This window comes from Sander lucioperca, chromosome 18 (genome assembly GCF_008315115.2).
Source record: "Sander lucioperca isolate FBNREF2018 chromosome 18, SLUC_FBN_1.2, whole genome shotgun sequence".
Lineage (NCBI taxonomy): Eukaryota > Metazoa > Chordata > Actinopteri > Perciformes > Percidae > Sander > Sander lucioperca.
In genome coordinates this window covers 15,793,879-15,815,478 of record NC_050190.1, presented here as the reverse complement: position 1 = coordinate 15,815,478, position 21,600 = coordinate 15,793,879, and the positions used below count along the sequence as shown (strand labels likewise).

Here is a 21,600-nt window from a genome sequence, read left to right as displayed (position 1 = left end):
ATATGTAGTAAAGACAAGCAGCGAGTGCGAGTGAGACACCCTGTGCTAAATCTGACTGGGATAATGGTGATGCTGACATCTGGATACTCAATTACCTGGTTTAACGAGTGGAAGAGAATTGCAACATGTAAACTGCCTGGCTTGCTTTGATGGCAGGTTTCCATGTGTGATAGCTACGACAGGGTGAGCAAAGATAGCTCCTTTTCTCCTTTTTCAAGCTGTATTTTACCAGTAATAATGATTAACAACCCAGCCAAATTTATAACAGCGTTTTAGTCAAGGTTTTCAGCAGTTTGTAACCTGGCCAGACTACAGAAAAGCTCAAATACTCAGTAGCTGTGGAAGCTGTGTGAAGGTTTTAATGTGTGTTGACTTATCAGTAAAAAAAACTGTTTTTTTATGGTTTTAACGCTTTGACATTGCTTCATTTAGATTTGCTCGGTCCTCTAGGAGTTAAGAAAAATCTCAGTCCTTTTATAATATATTCAAGATTACATGGTCGTTGTGCTCTTACAAAGCAGAGATAGAAATACAATGTACTTTCAAGATGCACTATTAGGACCTTTTAACCACTGTAATGTTGGTAGGAAGATACAATCAACACACAAAATCTTGCAAAAGAGAAATCACAATATCCAAAGAAAAATACCTCTGAAATGAAGCTCTAAAAAACCCACTGTACTCTACCTGCTCAGTACCAAACGGCTGACAGTCAAACTTAGCAACTAGCTGGTGAACATAGAGGAACATTTAACAGTTGAAGAGTCAGATATTTCCCTCTTGGAATTGGTGAAGATCAAAGCAGAACTAAATGGAGAGTGAATATTGGATTGGCATTCATCAGGCAGCTTAATGTTGCTTTGTGTCTGCTGGATGTGTAAACAGGCAGCTGTTGGCTACCATATATGCCATAACAACTTAATGAAGTGATAATATAAAAACATTGTGTTTGCAGCTTCTGTGGCCAAAGGGAATTTGTGATATAATTGACTATTTACCCTCCCCATGCCACCCAGGTGCCCCAGGACGATTGGGGGGGTTACCCTGGCGGTGGGAAGGATGACGAGATCCCCTGTCGTCGGATGCGGAGCAGCAGCTACGTTAAAGCCATGGGGGACGAGGAGAGCGGCGAGTCAGACTCCAGTCCCAAGACATCGCCTCAAAAGTTGGTGCGGCCTGACGCCCTGGTCAAGGCCATCATCAGACCAAGGGACTCCCAAAGGTACAATACATGCAACTTAAAGATGTCAATAGTTCACAGTGTTTGGCTCTTCTTCTTTTTTCTTGCATGTCCATATTTATGTATTCACTTCATCTCGAAGGTAGATGGTGCAAAGCTTAACAATTCTCAGTCTCATATTGTGTTTGTAAATTAATTTTAAACCCATCAATTTTAGTGTTCCCCTAGATCCAACCTGGGAACCTGAGACTTTGTTTACAACTAATAAGGGGGTCAAATACAAAAGATATAATCAAATTCTACATATATATAATCTCCCAGAGTGTAGGAGGAGTAAGATAATTATGTTGGCATCTCATGTAATTCCAATGTTTCCAGAAATGTTCTTGAAATAATACATAATATAATTAAAATAATGTAATCTCTGAAAATCCAGAAAACAATGTGATTTGGCATAATGGAATTATCTCTATCCCTATTTCAATATGTGTATGCTTCTTTCAGTGTTACTATTTTGAGATTTATACTATATTAGAACATTTTAAGAAAACACATTTTCTCAGCTTAGTATCTTTTTATGTTTTGAGCAACATCATGCTTGTTATTTATTTGCTTTATTACATTCCCTCTAGCAGTGTTGGCAGTTTTCTTGTGCTTAGTGCCCCACCCCTACAACAGTGTCAAGTACTTGATAGCTGAACCCTATACTGTACTCATTAGAATCCCTCCATGGGTATTCATGTCAGTGTCTTCAACTGTAAGAAAGTGTGTTCTTCTGGGATGTGTCCCATTTAATGGTGAGGAAATAGAAGGCTTTTGTTTTGGTTACTCGGTGGTGGAAGAAAACGCTTATAAGAGGATTACACGATAAGACAAGCTGAAGACAATGTCACTGAAAAATGAAAACAAGCAACTATGTTTTGGAGAGATACAAGGATAGTTACTATGATTACAGCATTAACAAATTAGATAATAGTACTTGCACCAAATAAAAAGAGTACCCGGACCTGTAGCAAGACTATTCAGTAATCAGCTTTTCCCCCAAGGTATTTTCTGGGATTGTGTTACCATTGACATAAATATTAAGATTATCTACCTTTCTTATTATTTGTGTGCAATGCAAAGCCATTTATAGTAGAGTAAGATACAGTGATGATACACAGCAGAGGTTATTCTCAAGCTGTTTTAGGTCAGAAATCGATTCCCTCTTCTAGTCTGCTGCTTTTACTGTGTGTTATATGTCTGCTTATCCTTCTGCTCCGTATTTGCCTCACCTTCTGTTGCACCTCACATCCTATCTCCATCTTTATTTCATTCATTTTCAGTTCAAGTTCATTAAACATGGTTCTGGGTAAACTTCAGTCACAAACACAAAAGATGTTGCCATCACCTGGCATTTGTTGTCACTGGAAAGTCTACTTTTCCTATTATTTCCAACAGTTTTTAGATGTTCATTTTTCAATTATGAATCCATAAGTGAAACTCTTCAAATGTTACTTATCGTTTTATTTTACTCTATATTGTAGTTTGTAAATTGTATTGTCACAGTTACCTCAGACACCAAATTATTGCATTGTGCGGCGGCAGATTCATCTTTTCCAGAGTCATTTTTTTTAAAAGGTGGCATTATGAGAAAGCAAATTCACTTTTGTTCACTCTTCAAAGGGACATGTTTCTCTTTGTCCGCAGCAGCATGTGAAAACTGTAATTACAGCCGAGATTCACAAGTCTATTTTAATAATATGACAGTTTAAAAAATGTCCCAGGCTTTCAAAACACAATATTTTTATCTACCTTTGCTGTGCTTCGTGAGCCGTGTATATTGAGTGCATTTACCAGCGTAAAGAAGACCTGGTTGTGCCTTCTTATTTATAGACAGTTAGATGCACTTTCCCTTAATTTTTCATTTCTTCTCAAGAAAAACTTACACTGTGCTTGAATTACCCCCAGAGGCTCTATTTGTGTTTTTGGTAACTGTCTGACCAGAGCCATGCAGAGGCAACTTTCAAGTTTGTTTTAAGAGATATATGTTTTTACAATTTGATGCGGGACTCTCTTTATTTGTGACCACTTCAATCACCTGTTTTTTGTCCCATCAATTACAATCAGTAGGAGTTGAAGAAAAGTTTTCTTTTTAAATGCAAAGCTATTAACCAAAAAACTGCTGAATTTATTGGAAAATTGGTCTAACTAGACAAAATGTCTTTCTCCAGACACAGTGTCTCCTGTCAGTAACATGTTAGAGAGGGAAACATGGCTTATGCAACTCAGGACATCCTGACATCACATGCTTAGACAACTGGCATTACTTGCTAATGCAAAAGTGGCTAAAATCTAGTAGAATCAATATTCCGTCAACATCACATCGTGAATTATGTCCCAATTAAACAAGATTAAATATTAAAAGTCCCATATCGTAAAAAGTGAGATTTCCATGTCTTTTTTTATTTATTTATATGTATTTTTCAATCCACAGAGAAATGCATACAGCCCGTATTCAGAAACTGTGCCTTTAAATGAGCCTTCAGGACTTCCATACGGTTGTGAGGTCATGTGATGCTTGCATCTTTCTCAAGAACCGCTCATCCAAACAAGTTAACACTCTCAATACACCTGCCATGACATAGTTGCGTCCCCTAGCAATGCAGTGGGACCAGTGACAGACAAAAAGCTGCACTATGTGATGTCAGACAGTCCCAGTAAGAGACAGTTATACACACATTGACCAACACTGATGATTCCCTCACTCTTATTGAGATTTCCTTGTCTCTCACTCTTCACGCTGCCGACTCCGTGCTCATTGCCATTCAGCAGAGGTTTTTAAATTGCCAAACTCTCTCGTACAGAACAGCATTTTTCCTGGAAGCTCAGAAACCGCAGCGGGCAACACCCACAGAATCCGCTAATACTGTTAACCTGACCCTGATAAAAACACATTTGAGCATACACACAATCAGAATTAATCATGAGCATTTCTGAGTGTTTGTGACTACTCTCTGCAGGATGACAGGAAATGGAGAAGGGGCAGCAGAGATATTCAGCATTTACAGCCATACAGTAGGCCACAAGTAGTGCATGCGCATGCTAATAAGCCAGTTATTCATCGCTGAGGATATATAATGGCAAATCGAATGTTATTGATTGTGATCAGGCAGGATCGTAATAATATCTGTCACAGAGGATGCAGTCGTTTGGCCTTTTTAACAGCTCTTTCAGAGTATGAAGTAATGTATGAGGCAGCTACAGTGAGGTATGCTCCTTTTTCCACATCTTGCAAAGCTTCCCCCAGCTATCCATTTTGAATAGCTGTAAACAGTGAATGATTTATGAGGATGCAACAGCAGGAAGGGCTATCAGTTGCAGTTATTGTACTCCAAAGCCCCTCTAAATAACGGCTCTCTCAGTGGTTAGACCGAGAGTCTGCTGGGCTCTGCTGAAAGGAAGATATTGACTAGCATGGATCAAGCTGTGTGGCCTGCCTCTGAGTCCATTGACAGAAGTGTCCTGATACTACCCTGAACCCACTCTAAGAATGCCATAATGTAGTATCTTTTCTCTTGAATTTAAATGCAGATGTATTGTTGTTTTGTTTTGTATTTTGTGCATCCTTCCTGTTTTTTTCTGGTCGCAACTATGTGAGACTGGTTTAGTGCTGCAGCGCTAGGGTTTATATATCGGCCAATATTATCTGAAGGCAGATATTTTTTTTTTAATCACCCAAGCTGATTTAAGATCAGTAAGGACTAGACCTTTTCAATGTAATTGTTTACACAATCTACACTACTGTATGGAACAGAAGTAGCATTTATGAAAAATAATTGACCCATGCAGGTTCTGTTTTAGAGCACAAACTTAAAACACCATTGCAAGAACAAAGTTAAAACACCATTGCAAGATAACGTTTTCTTTTTTCAACTATCCTACACTTAAAACCTATATTAACACACTCACTAACCCTAAGTACATGTCTAATTCCTGTAATAATTCATTATATGTTTAAATGCATGCATCAATGGACATTTCTTTTGTGCACATTTCTTATAGTTATATTTCTGACAATCTCAATGTACCGTCTTCATAAAGTCCTTGAATTTCATCATTTCAGGACAGGGGAATGTTAGTCTAAATGTTGTATGACAATCTGGCTATTTCACATTAGCAACCCTAAAGCTCAAGGTGTAAAGGCTTAACGACCATCATCTGATACTGGTAACCCTTCCCCACACAGATAAGGCCTTTCAATCTCATTTATAAATGAAGTAACATGTATGAAAAGAAATAAGCACAATTCATAATACTGATAAAAAGATAATCTCAGTATGTACATTATAATATTAACACATTATAGATAAGCGTATTAAAGAACAAATTAAACATGAATAACTTTGATTAGGAATTACATACTAATGTGTAAGTATGTCGGACAGTTGAAAAAAGAAAACTTTATGTTGCAATGGTGTTTTAAGTTTGTGCTCTAAAACAGATTGTCCCCACTTGTACTCTATTAAATGACAGAAGTCCCCTGTTGACTAGTGTGCTGAGACACTAACACTCCTGCATGAGTCCATACTGTACATTAGTTCAGTAAAAGACAGTATTAGTGTCAGGAGTAATATGACAAGTTTGATAGATAAGATTTAGTTAAGTTTCATAAGGTTTTTCTCATTTGTAAATGTTTAGATAACATTTTCTTTTTCCAACTATCCTACACTTAAAACCTATATTAACACTCACTAACCGTAAGTACATGTCTAAGTCATTATATGTTTAAATGCATGCGTCAATGGAAATGGTCATCAGTAAGATCATTTCTTTTTTTGTTTTAATCAATCACCCAAGCTGATTTGAGATCAGAAAGGACTAGACCTTTTCAATGTAATTGTTTACACAAGCTACACTACTGTATGGAACAGAAGTAACATGTATGAAAAAGAAATAAGCACAATTCATAATACTGATAAAAAAGATAATCTCAACCAAATAATGATAATAATTCTTGTAACCCTTGACAGCTTCTAAATCCCTGCTTTGTAATTGATATAATACTTTAGAAATGGGGAATCCATCATTCATGAAGTATGAACATTATAATATTAACATATTATAGATAAGCGTATTAAAGAACAAATGAAACATTAATAACTTTGATTGGGAATTACATACTAATGTGTAAGTATGTCGGACAGTTGAAAAAAGGGTTATGGTTAGGGTTAGTCCCCACTTGTACTCTATTAAATGAAAGAAGTCCCCTGTTGACTAGTGTGCTGAGACACTAACACTCCTGCATGAGTCCATACTGTACATTAGTTCAGTAAAAGACAGTATCAGTGTCAGGAGTAATATGACAAGTTTGATAGATAAGATTTAGTTAAGTTTCATAAGGTTTTTCTCATTTGTAAATGTTTAGATAACATTTTCTTTTTCCAACTATCCTACACTTAAAACCTATATTAACACACTCACTAACCGTAAGTACATGTCTAAGTCATAATAATTCTTGTAACCCTTGACAGCTTCTAAATCCCTGGTTTGTAATTGATATAATACTTTAGAAATGGGGAATCCATCATTCATGAAGTATGAACATTATAATATTAACACATTATAGATAAGCGTATTAAAGAACAAATGAAACATTAATAACTTTGATTAGGAATTACATACTAATGTGTAAGTATGTCGGACAGTTGAAAAAAGAAAACTTTATGTTGCAATGGTGTTTTAAGTTTGTGCTCTAAAACAGATTGTCCCCACTTGGACTCTATTAAATGACAGAAGTCCCCTGTTGACTAGTGTGCTGAGACACTAACACTCCTGCATGAGTCCATACTGTACATTAGTTCAGTAAAAGACAGTATCAAGTGTCAGGAGTAATATGACAAGTTTGATAGATAAGATGCAGAGGAAGATCAATACTTCGCCAGAGAGTCGTGAGTTGAGACAATCCTCTATTTTTCGCAAGAATGAATGCTAAGAAAAGCACATATAAATTGTGTCATGGGTGTCATGTGTCACATAACGTTTATTTTTATTGGTGAACAGACAAGATGAAATGACATTTGTCTAATGATTCAGGATTGCAACACTGGAACTGAGAATTTGCATGAAGCAGAAGGCACACTGATATATTTCTCAATAACTAAAGAAAAAGTAAAAATGAACTTGAATTGTATGCTAATCTTTAAAATGTAACTTTAAAAGTATATTATATATAAAGGAACCTGATAAAATCAATGTTGTTGCTAGTAATTCAGTCCTTGATATAAGTGCATGCAGTCAAGGCACTTCTGATTTGCAGGTAAAACAATGTTTATTCTCTATGTAAGTGGCCTTATTATTTCTTAATATTTGTATAACAGAGAAATGTTTGAATAAAGTTGAATCATTAATCTTTGAAATAAACAAAGTAGTTGCTGTAAACAAACAATCATTGAAAGAATAGGTACAGACAGTTTCACTTCAGTAAATGGAGGTCCCCTTTTTAATATATAGACATCGCTTAACCCACAAGTCCCCTCTTGGCAATTTTTTTAAAAAACATAAAAAAGCCTATTTTCAGTAATATTATAAAAAAAGATCTTAAAAGTAAATGTCCTTTTCTATTTTTGTATTTTTTAAATGAAGAGAAATAGAAGTCCACACTTGGTCGGTGTAGCCTGATAGTCCCCTGTTGGTAACATAGACGTGTATGTGTGTGTGTGTGTGTGTGTGTGTGTGTGTGTGTGTGTGTGTGTGTGTGTGTGTGTGTGTGTTTGTGTGTACATGTTTCATTTATAAGATACAGGCAAATCTGTCTGCCAACTAAATGTAACTAACACGCTCCCACTTTTATTATTACTTGAGGGCCGTGTTTGTCATATTGTCACCCTAATGTTTGCAGCACTTTGATGAAAAGTCCCAAGCAAACATTCAGTTCACCACAAGTCCCATACAGAGCCAGTTCCATTGGACTTGTGCTCAGTGACGTCCCATCCATCCAACTCCCACTTGTGGGACCCAGTAACTCTGTTTTCTTCTCTACCCACAGCTCTTACCGCCTGGATAAAATCAACAGTGACATGCGTAACTACATCACCAATTTTGCTGCAGACTTAAGGTGAATACAGGCTCAGCGCCTCTCCTCCCCTTACTTTCTGTTGCTGCCATGTTGCAGTGGTCAGACGTTGGAGCCAGCTGGGATGCTGTCCTGCTGACATACCCAATATGGACGCCTCACAGAGCAAACACTCAAGACCAGTCAATGAGAGGTCACCTGGGGCAACCTGCTCATACTGGCAAAGCACAAGGCACTGCTAAACACAATTTAGATATGATTTGATTCACTGCTATACATTACACCAGCATACGTCTTCCCATTTATAGCTCCTTTACCACTTTATTCCGACTTCATTTCTGGATATTTTTGCTTTCGGATGTCTTTGGATGCTCAGAAGGTTGATATTACTTTGCAAACACACACACAGCCTTGCCACAGCATGACAAGATGGATTGGGGGACTTTTAATCACACTGGCATTTTCCTTGCTGCCAAACACCAGTGTTTATCTCTATAAAAAGCCCAGAAACTGCTTACTCATCCCTGCCTGCCATTAGAAATGGATCTGGCCGAGGGAACCGCACTTTGGTATTCCTAATGTGACTTGCATAGTATTCTTTAGTTTACTAGCGCCTTTCTTCTTCCATGTTATTTCTATTTGTCTTTTCTACAGCAGATTTCAAACCAGGCTTGGGTTTCTCAACATATGCACTGCTGGGGTAGCACATTTATTTGACCTGGCTGACACCGGGGTGCTCTCTGAAGTGCTTGCTCACTAACTAGCTCCTGATTTGCATTTCCCTCATTTCCAAGCATTGATTGGATGTTTCAGCACAACAGAAATCGACCTGCTGTTTTAAGGATGGCGGTGTACACATCAATGTAGTGGGGGAGAGAAACAGACAGAGAGAGGCTCCCCTCTTGGGAGACACAATGTCATAACCAGTCTCCCTCTTAAGTTCAGGTTGCAGGAGGCCCACTGACCTTGATAACACTTTATTGTTTTTGTCATCATGTTACACCTGTAGCCACTGGTCAAACGGCTTTGGATATTAGTTAAATTATGTTTAATTTGCTTAAGAAATCATCACCATGGCTGTAGTCCCACTCCCTCCTTGCTTCTCCTTTTCTCTCTCTGTTCAGTCAGAGCTACCACTTGCAAGCCGCCAGGGACATGCACCCAAGCATTGCCCTGGATCCCTCAACCAACTACAACTCTCCCAAGTTTCGCTCCAGGAACCAGAGCTACATGCGGGCAGTCAGCACCCTCAGTCAGGCTAGCTGTGTTAGCCAAGTGAGCCAGGTGAGTCTGCACCCTTTCAACTTGTACTGGAGAGCAGTGGTTCATACACTGGGGACTGCTGAGCGACCCTGAGGAGGTCCCAGGTAGTCTCCAGTGAAATTAATTAGAATCATTTTTACAACAATGTTATTAAAGATCATAACTGTCCTAAACGTAGTCTTCACTGTCACTGTGACGTTTTTATAGTATTCCTTTTTTTTGTATTGATCCCCAGTGGGGAAATTACAATTTTCAATTTACAGTGTTTGTTCAAAATCACTGCCCAGAGACACACACACGACCTATTCATGCACAAATGGAGAGATGTCAGAGTGAGTGGGCTGCGACTGCTGAACAGGCGCTCTGAGTGGTTGGGGGGGGTACAGTGCCTTGCTCAAGAGCACCTTAGCAGTGCCCAGGAGGTGAACTGGCATCTCTCCAGCTACCAATCCACACTCCGTACATTGGTCCGTACGGATACTTGAACCAGCAACCCTCCAGTTCCCAATCCAACTCCCTACAGACTGAGCTACTGCCACCATGTAGATATTGTTTTTTTCTGGCTTCGTTTTACTTATACTTGACAGTTCATTGCACATAGTATATTTGGAAAGATTAAAATACTCCAACAGGGGTTGTTGAGATAGTCATCTCCCTCTTAAAAGGGAGGCATATTACTTTTTTGAGTCTTAAAAGCTCAACTAAACTCCAACTTACTGAAAATCCCAATAGAACGAGATGTTTATCTTTTATTCTTGATATTGCCAAATGGGAGTGGAGTGATAACCATCAAACTATTTCTACTCAGTAAACATACAACCATTTGTAACAAGTCAGTATCAAAGACATTACAAGATACATCATACACATCTGAAACAGGAAACAGATATAGATCTGGTCAACATCAACAACAAATGTTTTACAGCAAACTCTCTGAGACAGTTTGACTTTGATTTCATCCAAATCTATGTTACATTGTTTGGTTGTATTCACACAAAGCAAGAGTTACTGTAGAAAAAGGAACCAGCTCACAGGGTATCTACTAGTGTGGAAATATGACAGAACAATTTCCAGGCAACACTTAAAAAAATGCAAAAAAAATGTTGTGACATTATGAAAACACATTTTTCATTGATTTCTTATCTCTATGCTGTCTTTTGCTTATTCAAATGTGCACTTGTTTGATTTTAGCAACAAGCCTTGCTTTTTAATTCTAAGGGAAATTGACAGTGAACACAATGTCAGGTTGTACAACCGACCAATTTCTCCAGATAAACAAAGAAATATCCTCACCTGCTTAACAATGAAGAAAAGCATGCTTACTCATTTTGTTTCTTACAGGTGAGTGAAACAGAAATAAATGGTCAGTTTGAATCTGTGTGCGAGTCGGTGTTCAGTGAGGTGGAATCCCAGGCCATGGAGGCTTTGGACCTGCCCGGCTGCTTCAGAACCCGGAGTCACAGCTACCTGCGAGCCATCCAGGCCGGCTACTCCCAAGACGATGACTGCATCCCCCCCATGGCCTCCACTGTTACCTCCACCATCAGGGCTACCACAGGTAAGGGCAATTTGATATAAACTTAATTTGGACAATATGATGTGTGGCATTCTAGATATTGGTATTTTTGTTCCTACTTACAAATTGACACCAAAAGCTTTCATTTGGCATTAACATGTGTTAATGGATGAATATAGAACAGTTAGTGCAAACTGGTTGTACTGTCAAACAGCTTCATTTCTTTGCATGAATCACTCTTGTATGTTTCCATTGTTTTTGATGGACGTTTGATTACCGTAGCTACCACTTGTGAGCTGTGCTAGTTCATCCTACTGTATTTTGTATACAGTGTTTCATCTGCTCATCCATTGGATGCATCAGAGAGTAAAGCTATGAACCCTATTGAAAATCACATGTCTGAAATAAAAATCAGGATAAGGACATGACTGCTTTTTCTTCTACATTTTGGAAATCTGACTTTCTTTATGGTGCCACAGGGTGACACTCGTGAACTTACTCACAGCTTTATTGCGAATTGAGGAAAGAAATGGTGAAATTGCTATATGCATTGTTTACTTGTAAACCCAGTTTACACTTAAATATTACAACATACAGTATACTGTGAAAGTTTTTCGCTCAAAAATTGTTCACACAAATGATTTTGTCTCATTGCAAAGTTCATGTTTACACACAATTAGATCACATTACAGAAGTGCACACTATTGTGTCTAGATCTGGATAATGGATAATCTAATGGTGACAATAAATACACCGGTAACTGAACTGTCAAACTTGTTAGACACATATATCACATATGCAAAGTTGTTACAATAACTCTAAACCTACTCCGCTGACACATGCATTCATTTCTGATACTGAGCCTTCATTATAAATTGCAAGCTGCTGGTGGTTTCGACAAATCCCGTGATCGCTGGCTTCACTGAGGAAATGATGCATCTTTGTGATGAAGAATGTGGGAAGAAAAGAAGAAAAGATGTCCGGGGGAGAAGTCTGAGCGGATTGTGCCTCTTCACACAGTAGATTCATGAACTAACAACATCAGTTGGACTATAATAGGGAGGGTTGGAGGTGTGGCCATCTGGAGCTGTGCTTATGATCAATTATTCATACCTAAGTGTTTGCTTACACTGCTTTCTCAGTAAACTCAAATACCTTTGCATTTTTAGGATGCAGAGTTTGGTATGTGATAGATTTCACAATTTTGGACCTCACTTTTTCAATAGGGTTCATACTATACTTCTTGATTGATGGGAAATGGTTTGGAAGCTTTGCTCATCTTTGCCTCTTTTCATTGCACAAAGTACACATTTCTTTACCTCGACTGAAAGCAGACGAGCATGCAAGGATTGTTATTACACCTCATTTATTAGAAATATTGTCCTCTCTCTGTGATGTGTTCCAGGAGCTAGGGGTTTTAGCTTTGTGCATTGAAAAGATGCAAAGAATGCATGCTACAAATTAAGGTTGAGAAGGCAGTGTAAACCATTAACGAAAATGAGTCAAAATGGGAGTACTTTCCCAGTGTTACACTGGTTTTCAACATTGTAATGTATAATATTACAGATTGTTAAAATTCTAGAATGGAAACTATTCAATACACATCTACAGTATATAGACAAGTGAATTGGGGCAATAATCATAAGGTTAGCACTTAGTTAAGTTGTTGCTTTCTGCTGTTATCTTATTTTGACTCATGGCATTCAGTGCATGATTTAATGTTACTGCTTTGTGGCAATAAAAAGCACATTCTCTCCAGCTGTCCACACCTGTGGCTATATTACAGATACATATTTATATTTGTCTTCCAGACAGAAATTATGTGCAGGAAGAATCTTGTTTACCTGACCAGGCCAGTGTACTTGAGGATTTGACAGACACGGCCCCTTTGGCTCATGATGATCTAGGCTGCCCCATCAGAAGAGACAGGCTTTACCAACAAGATATCATGGGCGCTACAGCCAAACCTCTGTCTGGACCGCCTGTTTCTCCAAGCCTCTTCAGATCCCCCAGATCTAGTGCCCCAGAACGGCCATCACCAAAAGCCATCCAGGCCAGTATCAAAGAGTCGGCTACATTGGCTGCAGCTATCAGCATGCAGTGGAAGGAAGAAGTATCTGCCATGCGTCGAGAGCTAGCTGATCTAAGGAAGGACCTCTGTACAGAGCTTCGTGCTTTCAACAGTAATTTTAACACTTTCACGCAGCATTACAACACCTGGTCTCCCCAAGGTGGTAACACGGCTGCTGGAGCTGGGGTTGGTTTAGGCGGAAGGGTTGGGGCAGGAACAGGGACAAGACCCAGGGCAGGGGCAGGGGCAGGGGCAGGGGCAGGGGAAAAGGCAGGGGAAGGGGCAGGGGCAGGGGAAGGGGCAGGGGCAGGGGCAGGGGCAGGGGCAGGGGCAGGGGCAGGGGCAGGAGCAGGGGCAGGGGCAGGGGAAGGAGCAGGAGGACTTGGAATCTTTGCGGCAAATGGAGGCACTGGGGGAGCTAGAGAGAAGAAACCCCAGATATCAAAAGTGTCAGTGGGGACCCAGGCCAAAAGCAAGGTCCTGGTCCGGCAAAGCACTGCAGATGCCGCTGTCAATTGTCCAGAGGAGAAGGAGGAAAAGAAAGGCGCCCGCCGAAATCTGCCAAAACAGCTCTCTATGGACCCAAGCATTCTTGCCTGTCCACAATCGATGTATGTGGAGAGTGCCATACCACTTTCTTTGGATCCAATACTTCCAGGCTCTGTTAAAGCAGTCGAACCAGAGCCATTTGATTTGATTGCTCTGCCCTTTAGGGCCGAACCAGAACCAGAGCTACCAGACCTTGCAATTGTGGTCACTAATGAGCCAGTCACCACTCATGGTACAGTGCCAATTTCCTCAAAAGCAGCCATTGAGAGCTCTCAGCATTCAGTGACAGTGGAACAAGAAATGCTAATCAATCGACAGCTAATAAATAGATGCCCAGCTAATGAGTCCTATTCAGATACTGAACCATCTCACCCTGGTGACATGAAATCCTCAGACTCAGAACTAATTGAAAGAGATAAGATACAGCTACCATATCCAGTTCCTGTAGTTACTGTGTCTCCACCTGAGGAATGTGATTGTGACATAATGTCAGATTCAGAGTCTCCGGATCCTGTCACTGTGGAAAAGCCAGATCCTGTGTCTCAATACCCTACTCCAATGTCTTTACCATATTCAGGATTAGAAGATCCAGATTCTGCAGACCCAACAGAACTAGAATCACAACCATCAGACTTACCCATAGTGTGCTCATCTGACCCTGTTAGTCAAGGCCCATTTTCAGTCTGTGATGCACCCACAGTTAATCTTGATACTGTTACTTCATGTAATTTAGATACTGAAATCATATGTCCATCCATTGTGGTGTCAGAGTACCTTGACACAGATTATCCTGCAAGTCCAACTGACAGTGACACAAATCTAGATCCCATTATCACCTTTCCAGATCATCCTTCTGACCCTGCCCCAGAGCAAATGACAGCAGTCTCAACCTTTGCTTCCACTTCAGTAGAAACTCAACTCAACACTGACCCACTGTCCCAAGATTTAGAGTGGCCACCCCTTCCCGAACCACTTGATACCACCCCTATATATCATGCCGATCTGGTCCACTTTGACTTAGTCATGCTGACTTCCTTAGATCAAGATGATCTTGACTCGGTGTTCATGGACCCTGAACCAGAGCCTTTTGACCTGAGTGTTGACTATCCATCTAATACAGAGGATTTAGATCCACCCTTTTACCAATCAGATTGTCCAGGTTCACCCCTACCGACTGTGGACCCTGCCACAGTGTACCCCTTGGAACCTTCACTGTCAACTGAATCTGTCTGTTTGGATCCAGCTATGGAATATCACTTAGCTCACATGCCTCAGGATGTAGCCTCAGAATTACACAAAGTCCCACTACCACAGGTCACTGTCACAATATCCCCCCCTAGTTCAGTATCTCCTGATACGTCACTGGAAATGGACTTTGGACCCACAATTCCAGCCCCAGATCCTCTTCCACCAGATGCAGATCCATCACCATCAGATCTTGAAGATATATATTCAGTGGACCTGGAACTCATGGAGCCAAATGATATGATTGCAGAAACACTGGAGTGTATGGCTGTATCCCAGGAGTATGGGGAACTTGTGGAAGAAGAGACTCTAGGTAGTACAGAGAGGTCCTCAAGCGAGCAGGCCTTTCTGTGGTACAGGTGGCAGAGGAGGGGCCAGAGACGTGAATCAGTACGCAGGAGTGCCAGCGTGGAACTCTGGAGCAGGAGATACGATTACAACAGTGCAGAAATCACATACGTGTCTCTCACTCTGTGAGCTCGTACCTCATTCTCAGCAGACAAAATGTAGCTCAAAGTATGTTTATAGCTCACGTTTTGTAGCTGCCAGTCCACTGTAGAGCAACGTGCAGATCTAAATGTCATGTGAGCATTGGCATTTAAAGCAAGGACTTTTTTTTCTCATACACAGACCTGCAGTAATATTCCAGGAAAAAAAAAGACTGTATTGGTAGCAGCATAAAAACATATTTTAAGGATTGCTCCATCCTGCAAGAATGTGAACAACCATGCTTCAAAAACATTTATTAAAAGCAGTATGAACTTTTCTGAAGCTGTTGTGACCACTGATGTGAATTATATATTCCAGAACAGTACTGCCTTTGTTATCACTGGATACAGGAATAACATGAATGTTCTTGTTCAGTCAGTGTATTACATCAAAAGATTTTAAGAGCTTTTTAGCATAATGTATTCAGTACAACGACCCGACAATCCTTGCAGTGATGATGGAAACTTTCCTTTCTGTGTTTTGAGCTCTCTGTTTATTGTCACTCTTAAGTGGAGTGAAGTAAATCTTCACAGTTATCATATAACTATAAGGACATACTGTTTACTATGTGAGCTGTTGGATGGACTCTGCAGGTATAAAGAAGTGAAACTGTGGAATGATGTTTGCACAATCCTAGACTGAGCTGGAATGCTGTACTGTTAATGGAAAATAGAAAGTAACTCGCATTATTTTAATTCACGCTCCAATATGATTACAAACCAGTACAGTTATGGTATGTAGCCTCTATGTACACACAACCTCATGTTGCCTACATGCACACACAATTTGCTAGCATACGGTGTATACGTACATCTTTGCTGGACAAAAAGTATAACAATACATTTATTTCAAAAAAACACTATCAACCGTGATTTATTTTGTCTGATAATCTGACTATAGTAATAACAGGCCTTGTTGAGAAGTGATATTGTATTTTTTACTGTATGATATCCTCTCAATGCTCAGGTATCAAAGATTGAGAATGTAATACTGGGACAAGTGTAATGACATGTTGAATTGTCTTTTGAATTGAATTGAAAAGAGGTTTACAACGTGTGGCTATTTTTTTTTTTTTTACATGTGTGAAACTGAATGATGAAAATGATGTTGTAATGGTGCATGAAATATGGCCTCAGTGGTTTTGTGTATTTCATATACAGTGCCTCATTGTAAGTATTTTGTTCTATTCATCATTTCATTTTGATATTCAGTGCAATGAAAGGAGCCTCATAAGGAGCACGGAATACGCAGAATTCTGTTACCAGCAATGAACAGCTAAAAAGCCAGGCAAATCACAAGATATATCTGTGCTATCTGTCTAATTAATGGGCTCTATATGGAATCGCCCACTGAAGTCTGTCCTCTAATAAAGTGTGCTGCAAAAAAAATAATCTTAGCTGAACATCAGTGAACTGCAAGAAAAGGATTTTTCTGTGTGCTGTTTTTGAATTGAATATGTGCAGAGCACTTTATGAAAGTTTGCTAAATTAACTGAATCTGAAAGGTTTTCAAAGAGGTGGGAAGTTAATTAGGTTGTATTGTTGTATTCATTTTGCCCATTTCCCCGGCATGAAACACACCACCCTTTTCCTCCCTGGACCCCTTCAATTTGCTAAATTGTTTATCTAAAAGTAGCACATCATTTACCCTGTACTGCAATGATATTATGTTCATTCATATGATATAATCCGAATATAAACTGCTTCAGGATTCAGTCGTGCAATGAAAGATATTGGCATATAATAACAGGCCCTTTTTTTCTGTGAACTTTGGAACAGATGGAATGATGCTGATGACTAGTTGGGAAATGTCTGCTTACTTGAAGGTAGATTTTGCAAAAAAAGAATCATGCTAGCTGACCTTGTGTTTAGTAGAACACAATATTTACTGTTATATTATTAAAATGCTATACAAGTAAGCCAATAACCTCAATGGCATGAAGAGGAGTGAACTGATCTACTGCAGTTCACATAATTGTTTGGATTGTTTTCTGTATGCGTATACTTCATTCATTGTGGATGTCATACAGCTTAAGGGGAGTGTAATAGGATGTTGACCTTTGCAGAAACATTCTCTAATTATAAGGTTAAACAATGCCAAATAGCATGATCATAATCTTTCACTTCACCAAGCATTTACATTATATGGGGTGAAAGTGTCTGGATTATCACTTAAACCCACAATGAGCTGTTGTATCAGTTGTTAGCAGTCTTTAACAGAATTTCTTTCTCCTGATTTAAGACTAAATCTTCTTCAGTGAAGGCAAAAATACTTAAAAAACCAAGTGATTAAGAGGTTGAGAATGGGTAAAGTTACTGTGTCTGAAAATGGTATTCAATAAACATCAGAGATGTAGAATCCTAGTAAACATTAAAAGATGAAAAATAGTAATTGTTTTAGTGCTGATTACTTAATGTGCACCCTATGCAAAATGGCCTTAGTCACTGTCTGATCAAGGTGTTCTGCTGAAACATGGACTTCCTATTCAGTTTGCCTCTGTAATGAAGGCATTTCTTTTGTCTAAGTTTCTTCTTTGTTGTGATTTTGCTCTGCAGGTTGATCCTCATAGCCTGCAGTTACTCCCTGGAGCCACACTGCGTGTGCTTTATGTAATGTAATTAGCTTGTACTTTATGTTTGGCCAGAAAGGCCCACTATTCTGAATCTCCACCCCACTCCCTTGTTTTCAGGGATCCAGTTCTGCCTTCCCTCCACCTGCAGCATTGATCGGACCCCCCAGCAAACCCCAGGTAATCCTGCTACCTAGGGCATTCTCCATTGCTCCATTTCAATGCGAGTGATGTTATTTAAATGAAACACAAGACACACATGAGTCATCCTGTGGCAGGTTGCTGTTGAGCATGTTTCAATAATATTGTATTATTGTAATTGTAATAATATTATCTGCAATTGCTCCCACATTTAATGAGCTACAAGTTACAACGCAGTAAACAAGCAATGATACTCTAACTTGCGATTAGGAGTTTACTGAATACAATATGAGTCATTCACACTAAAATATATTTTTTCATGAAGCGCTTGAACCTATAGCAGCTAGACTGACTGGAGGATGCAGTTGCTCCACTACACCTGCACTACGCCCCCACTACTCTAAACCAGCATCCTCCCCCTTTCTTTCAGACTGTACTTATGGCAGAGCTCAATTGTTAAAAGGGCTTTCTCCTCTGTCACTTGACTTATTTATGATAGCATCACTTTCTAAAACCTGCCTAAAACTCTGTTCCAAAGTCTGCAATATCATATGAGTGCACAAACATAGACACACACCACCCTTTGGATGTTTCCAGTATTAGCTTCCATTGTGCATTTCAGTGACCCATCTAGTTGACAAGTAACCAATTTAATTTCATGCAAGTTGAGGTTCAGACCACAGTGACATGCATCCAACTGGTGACGTGCAGATGAATCACCAGGAGCAAGAGAGTTACTGACAGAATAGTCTCGCATTGCCAGACCTCTCTCCTCAGCACTGTGGAGTAAGGTCTGGCTACACCACAGATACATTCTGGGATGGGAGAAAAAATAACGCTCTGGGCTGTCTGCATTTCTTTCAATCAAGCACAATCGTCTTGGGCAGAGCTAAGCTCCGGGTGCAGTGACAGTGGCTCTGCAAAATAGTCTTGGGAAGGAACTTGTTTTGGTGGAACATTCGCACCCCGCAAAAGATAACGCCACATGTTGATTGTGCCTTATTGCACAATCAAAATTTTCAGTGTGTAGCTTGCTAGCGCGTTTGTTGTTGTTCCCAAAGCAAAGGGATTTTGAGAACAGCAACAAACAAAGAGCAGAAGGTGAGGGACATCTATACTTCCGTTGGCCCAGACCACTGAAAGACAGACTCTGCAGTGTGACTTCTATGAACAGCAGGACAACATCTAAACAAAAGCCCCCAAAATAATCCTTGATCTACTTGCCATGAAATTACTATATTTTCTGCTACAGGGGTGTTTTGTTTGTTGCAAACAGTGTTTTTGTTCTCAGAAATTTATCACAATCTTTAAACTTTTACAAATAATCCAAGGTCGGTTATGTGAGTTGGAGTAATGACTCACCCATTGTGTTTTTGTTATCTGTTGTTGGCTATTTCTATGTGAATTTCTTTATTGTTTCCGTCTGCAACTCGTCACAGGGCCAATAATGCGAGTTAACCATCCATCTTCCTCTCCCTCCCTCGCTCCAGATCATTTACATATCCTTAAAAGCCTGCTGCAAAACAAACTGCTGCATTTCCTTTACAGTGATAAATCCAGTCGGGAAGATAGACCCTTAACGACGTGTCACTCAGCTCCCCCCTACCACACCCCCATGTTAGCATACAAGCCAGTCCTGATAGATAGAGAGGTCCTAACAGAGATGGAGTGGTTGAATCACTGCCTTTGTGTCTCGCGTTAATCAGACTCACTGGTACTTGTTTGAACTACTGTGTGTGTGTGTGTGTGTGTGTGTGTGTGTGTGTGTGTGTGTGTGTGTGTGTGTGTGTGTGTGTGTGTGTGTGTGTGTGTGTGTGTGTGTGTGATAAAGAGAGGGATTAAATGGAGAACTCACACTGAAGACATTAACCTGCCTTTAAAGATGCCACTTATTACACATATTCTACATCTCCAGTTGGCTGACTGAAATGAATTGTTAAATTTTGAATTTGACTAACGTGTTTGTTTGAAGATACATAATTCGTTCCTTTTTTGTCCAAAATCTGACCATCTTTTACTTCACATTTTACTGTCTGAATAAATCTTGATAGCCATCCTTGCTTGGTCATTGTTCCTTCATATAAATAAATCCGATAAATCTAATTAATTAAATATTTGATGCACTCTGCATTTTCTCCCCCAGTCGTGCACACGCCTGCGGGTTTGAGAACGAATGATAAAAGCTGGAATTAATCTGTAAAGACAGGGCCATAAGATTAGGTAATAGGATGTGCCTTGATATTGTACTTATGGTGCAAATTACTTGCCACAATATGCAATAATTACCTCTAATGGTTATGCTATACACACTGCTTTATTTTGAGTGAGTGAGTGAGTGAGTGAGTGAGTGAGTGAGTGAGTGAGTGAGTGAGTGAGTGAGTGCGTGCGTGAGTGCCTTGGCTGTGTTCACTTCAGATGACATCTAAATGCTGAGTAATACTGCCACTGCCAAGATGGGAGCAAGAATTATGACTCCCCTTTGCACGACTGGCTGGCTAATAATGACTCTATTTTGGTCCTCCTGCTGAATCATGCCCCTTGAATGGGTCATTCCTTTCCTCCTTTGATCTCTCCTCGCTCCCCGATTCATCCTCGCTCTCACAAACAAACACAAACCGTCTCTCTATCTCTCTCACCCTCTCTTCCTGTCTGCACAGATCCGCTCTCTCTTGTGAATGGACATGAGCATGAGTCATTAAGTCCGCAGAGCAGAACACTCTTCGTGGACGTCCCTAGTTATTTATAAACGCAACCAAAATATGGGTCAGAAAGAGGCCAAAAGGTGTTGCAGGGTTTGATGTGAAGCCCTGGGTTTTACTCTTACCATAAATGATGCTCTTTCTAAAAGAAAAAAAGTTCTTGTTTCAGACAACAATGTGTTCAGGCTATACTGTAATCAGGCTGAAATGCTATTAATTCTACGCCACAACTTTTGGGAGCCTGCATGGGGGCTGCAGCTCATTAGAACCCAAAATAGATCACCTTTTGGTCTCATAAGGACTCCCTTAATTGCTTTGTGTGATGTAAGCATTTGTAAGACAAAAACAGAAACACAGAGTTCAACACGGTTTACCTCTTTGTCAAGGAAAACAATAACCCATAACTTAACCTGCAGCGTGACTCAGTGTGCTTCCTCTTTGCCTTCTTTCTTCTGTTCTTGGCTCCGAGGTACAGTACCTGGCACACTCTCAGCTTTGATCAAAACACACTAAACACCGCTTGTGCTTCAGATCTTTCAGCCCGTAGCCACACTGAGTGAGCTTTTCTCTAAAAAGCTTGAAAATAGAGGCACGTCAAAGCTTAGAAGACGTTTATGACCCATTCCTCAAGTCCATCTCTCTGTGGATTAAGTCCATATTCTCATTTGCACTTAAAAGAAAGTAATCCCCCTTCTTTCTGTCATAAAATGGACAGATTAGGAAGATGAGAGTTGTCAGGCTTCCTTGAGCAGTATCTCCTCCCCAGGATCCTCCACACACAAGTACTGTTGATTACTCGTCCATGTCTGATGAGTGTCTCATGT

The 21,600-nt window shown here is 39.9% G+C and overlaps 1 protein-coding gene across 6 annotated transcripts in view; it reads left to right on the top strand.

Moving 5' to 3' along the window:
• dlgap2a (discs, large (Drosophila) homolog-associated protein 2a) overlaps positions 1-21,600 on the top strand; it is a 119,011-nt gene that overhangs the window by 82,623 nt on the left and 14,788 nt on the right. For 2 of the 6 annotated variants that reach the window (XM_031288673.2, XM_035994824.1), the window contains exons 3-7: positions 1,017-1,222; positions 8,208-8,276; positions 9,359-9,518; positions 10,839-11,055; positions 18,057-18,116. In XM_031288673.2, the coding sequence (XP_031144533.1) occupies positions 1,017-1,222; positions 8,208-8,276; positions 9,359-9,518; positions 10,839-11,055; positions 18,057-18,116 (712 nt within the window). The remainder of the gene's footprint in view (positions 1-1,016; positions 1,223-8,207; positions 8,277-9,358; positions 9,519-10,838; positions 11,056-18,056; positions 18,117-21,600) is intronic. The other 4 variants (XM_035994826.1, XM_035994827.1, XM_035994825.1 and 1 more) reach the window with 3 other exon arrangements.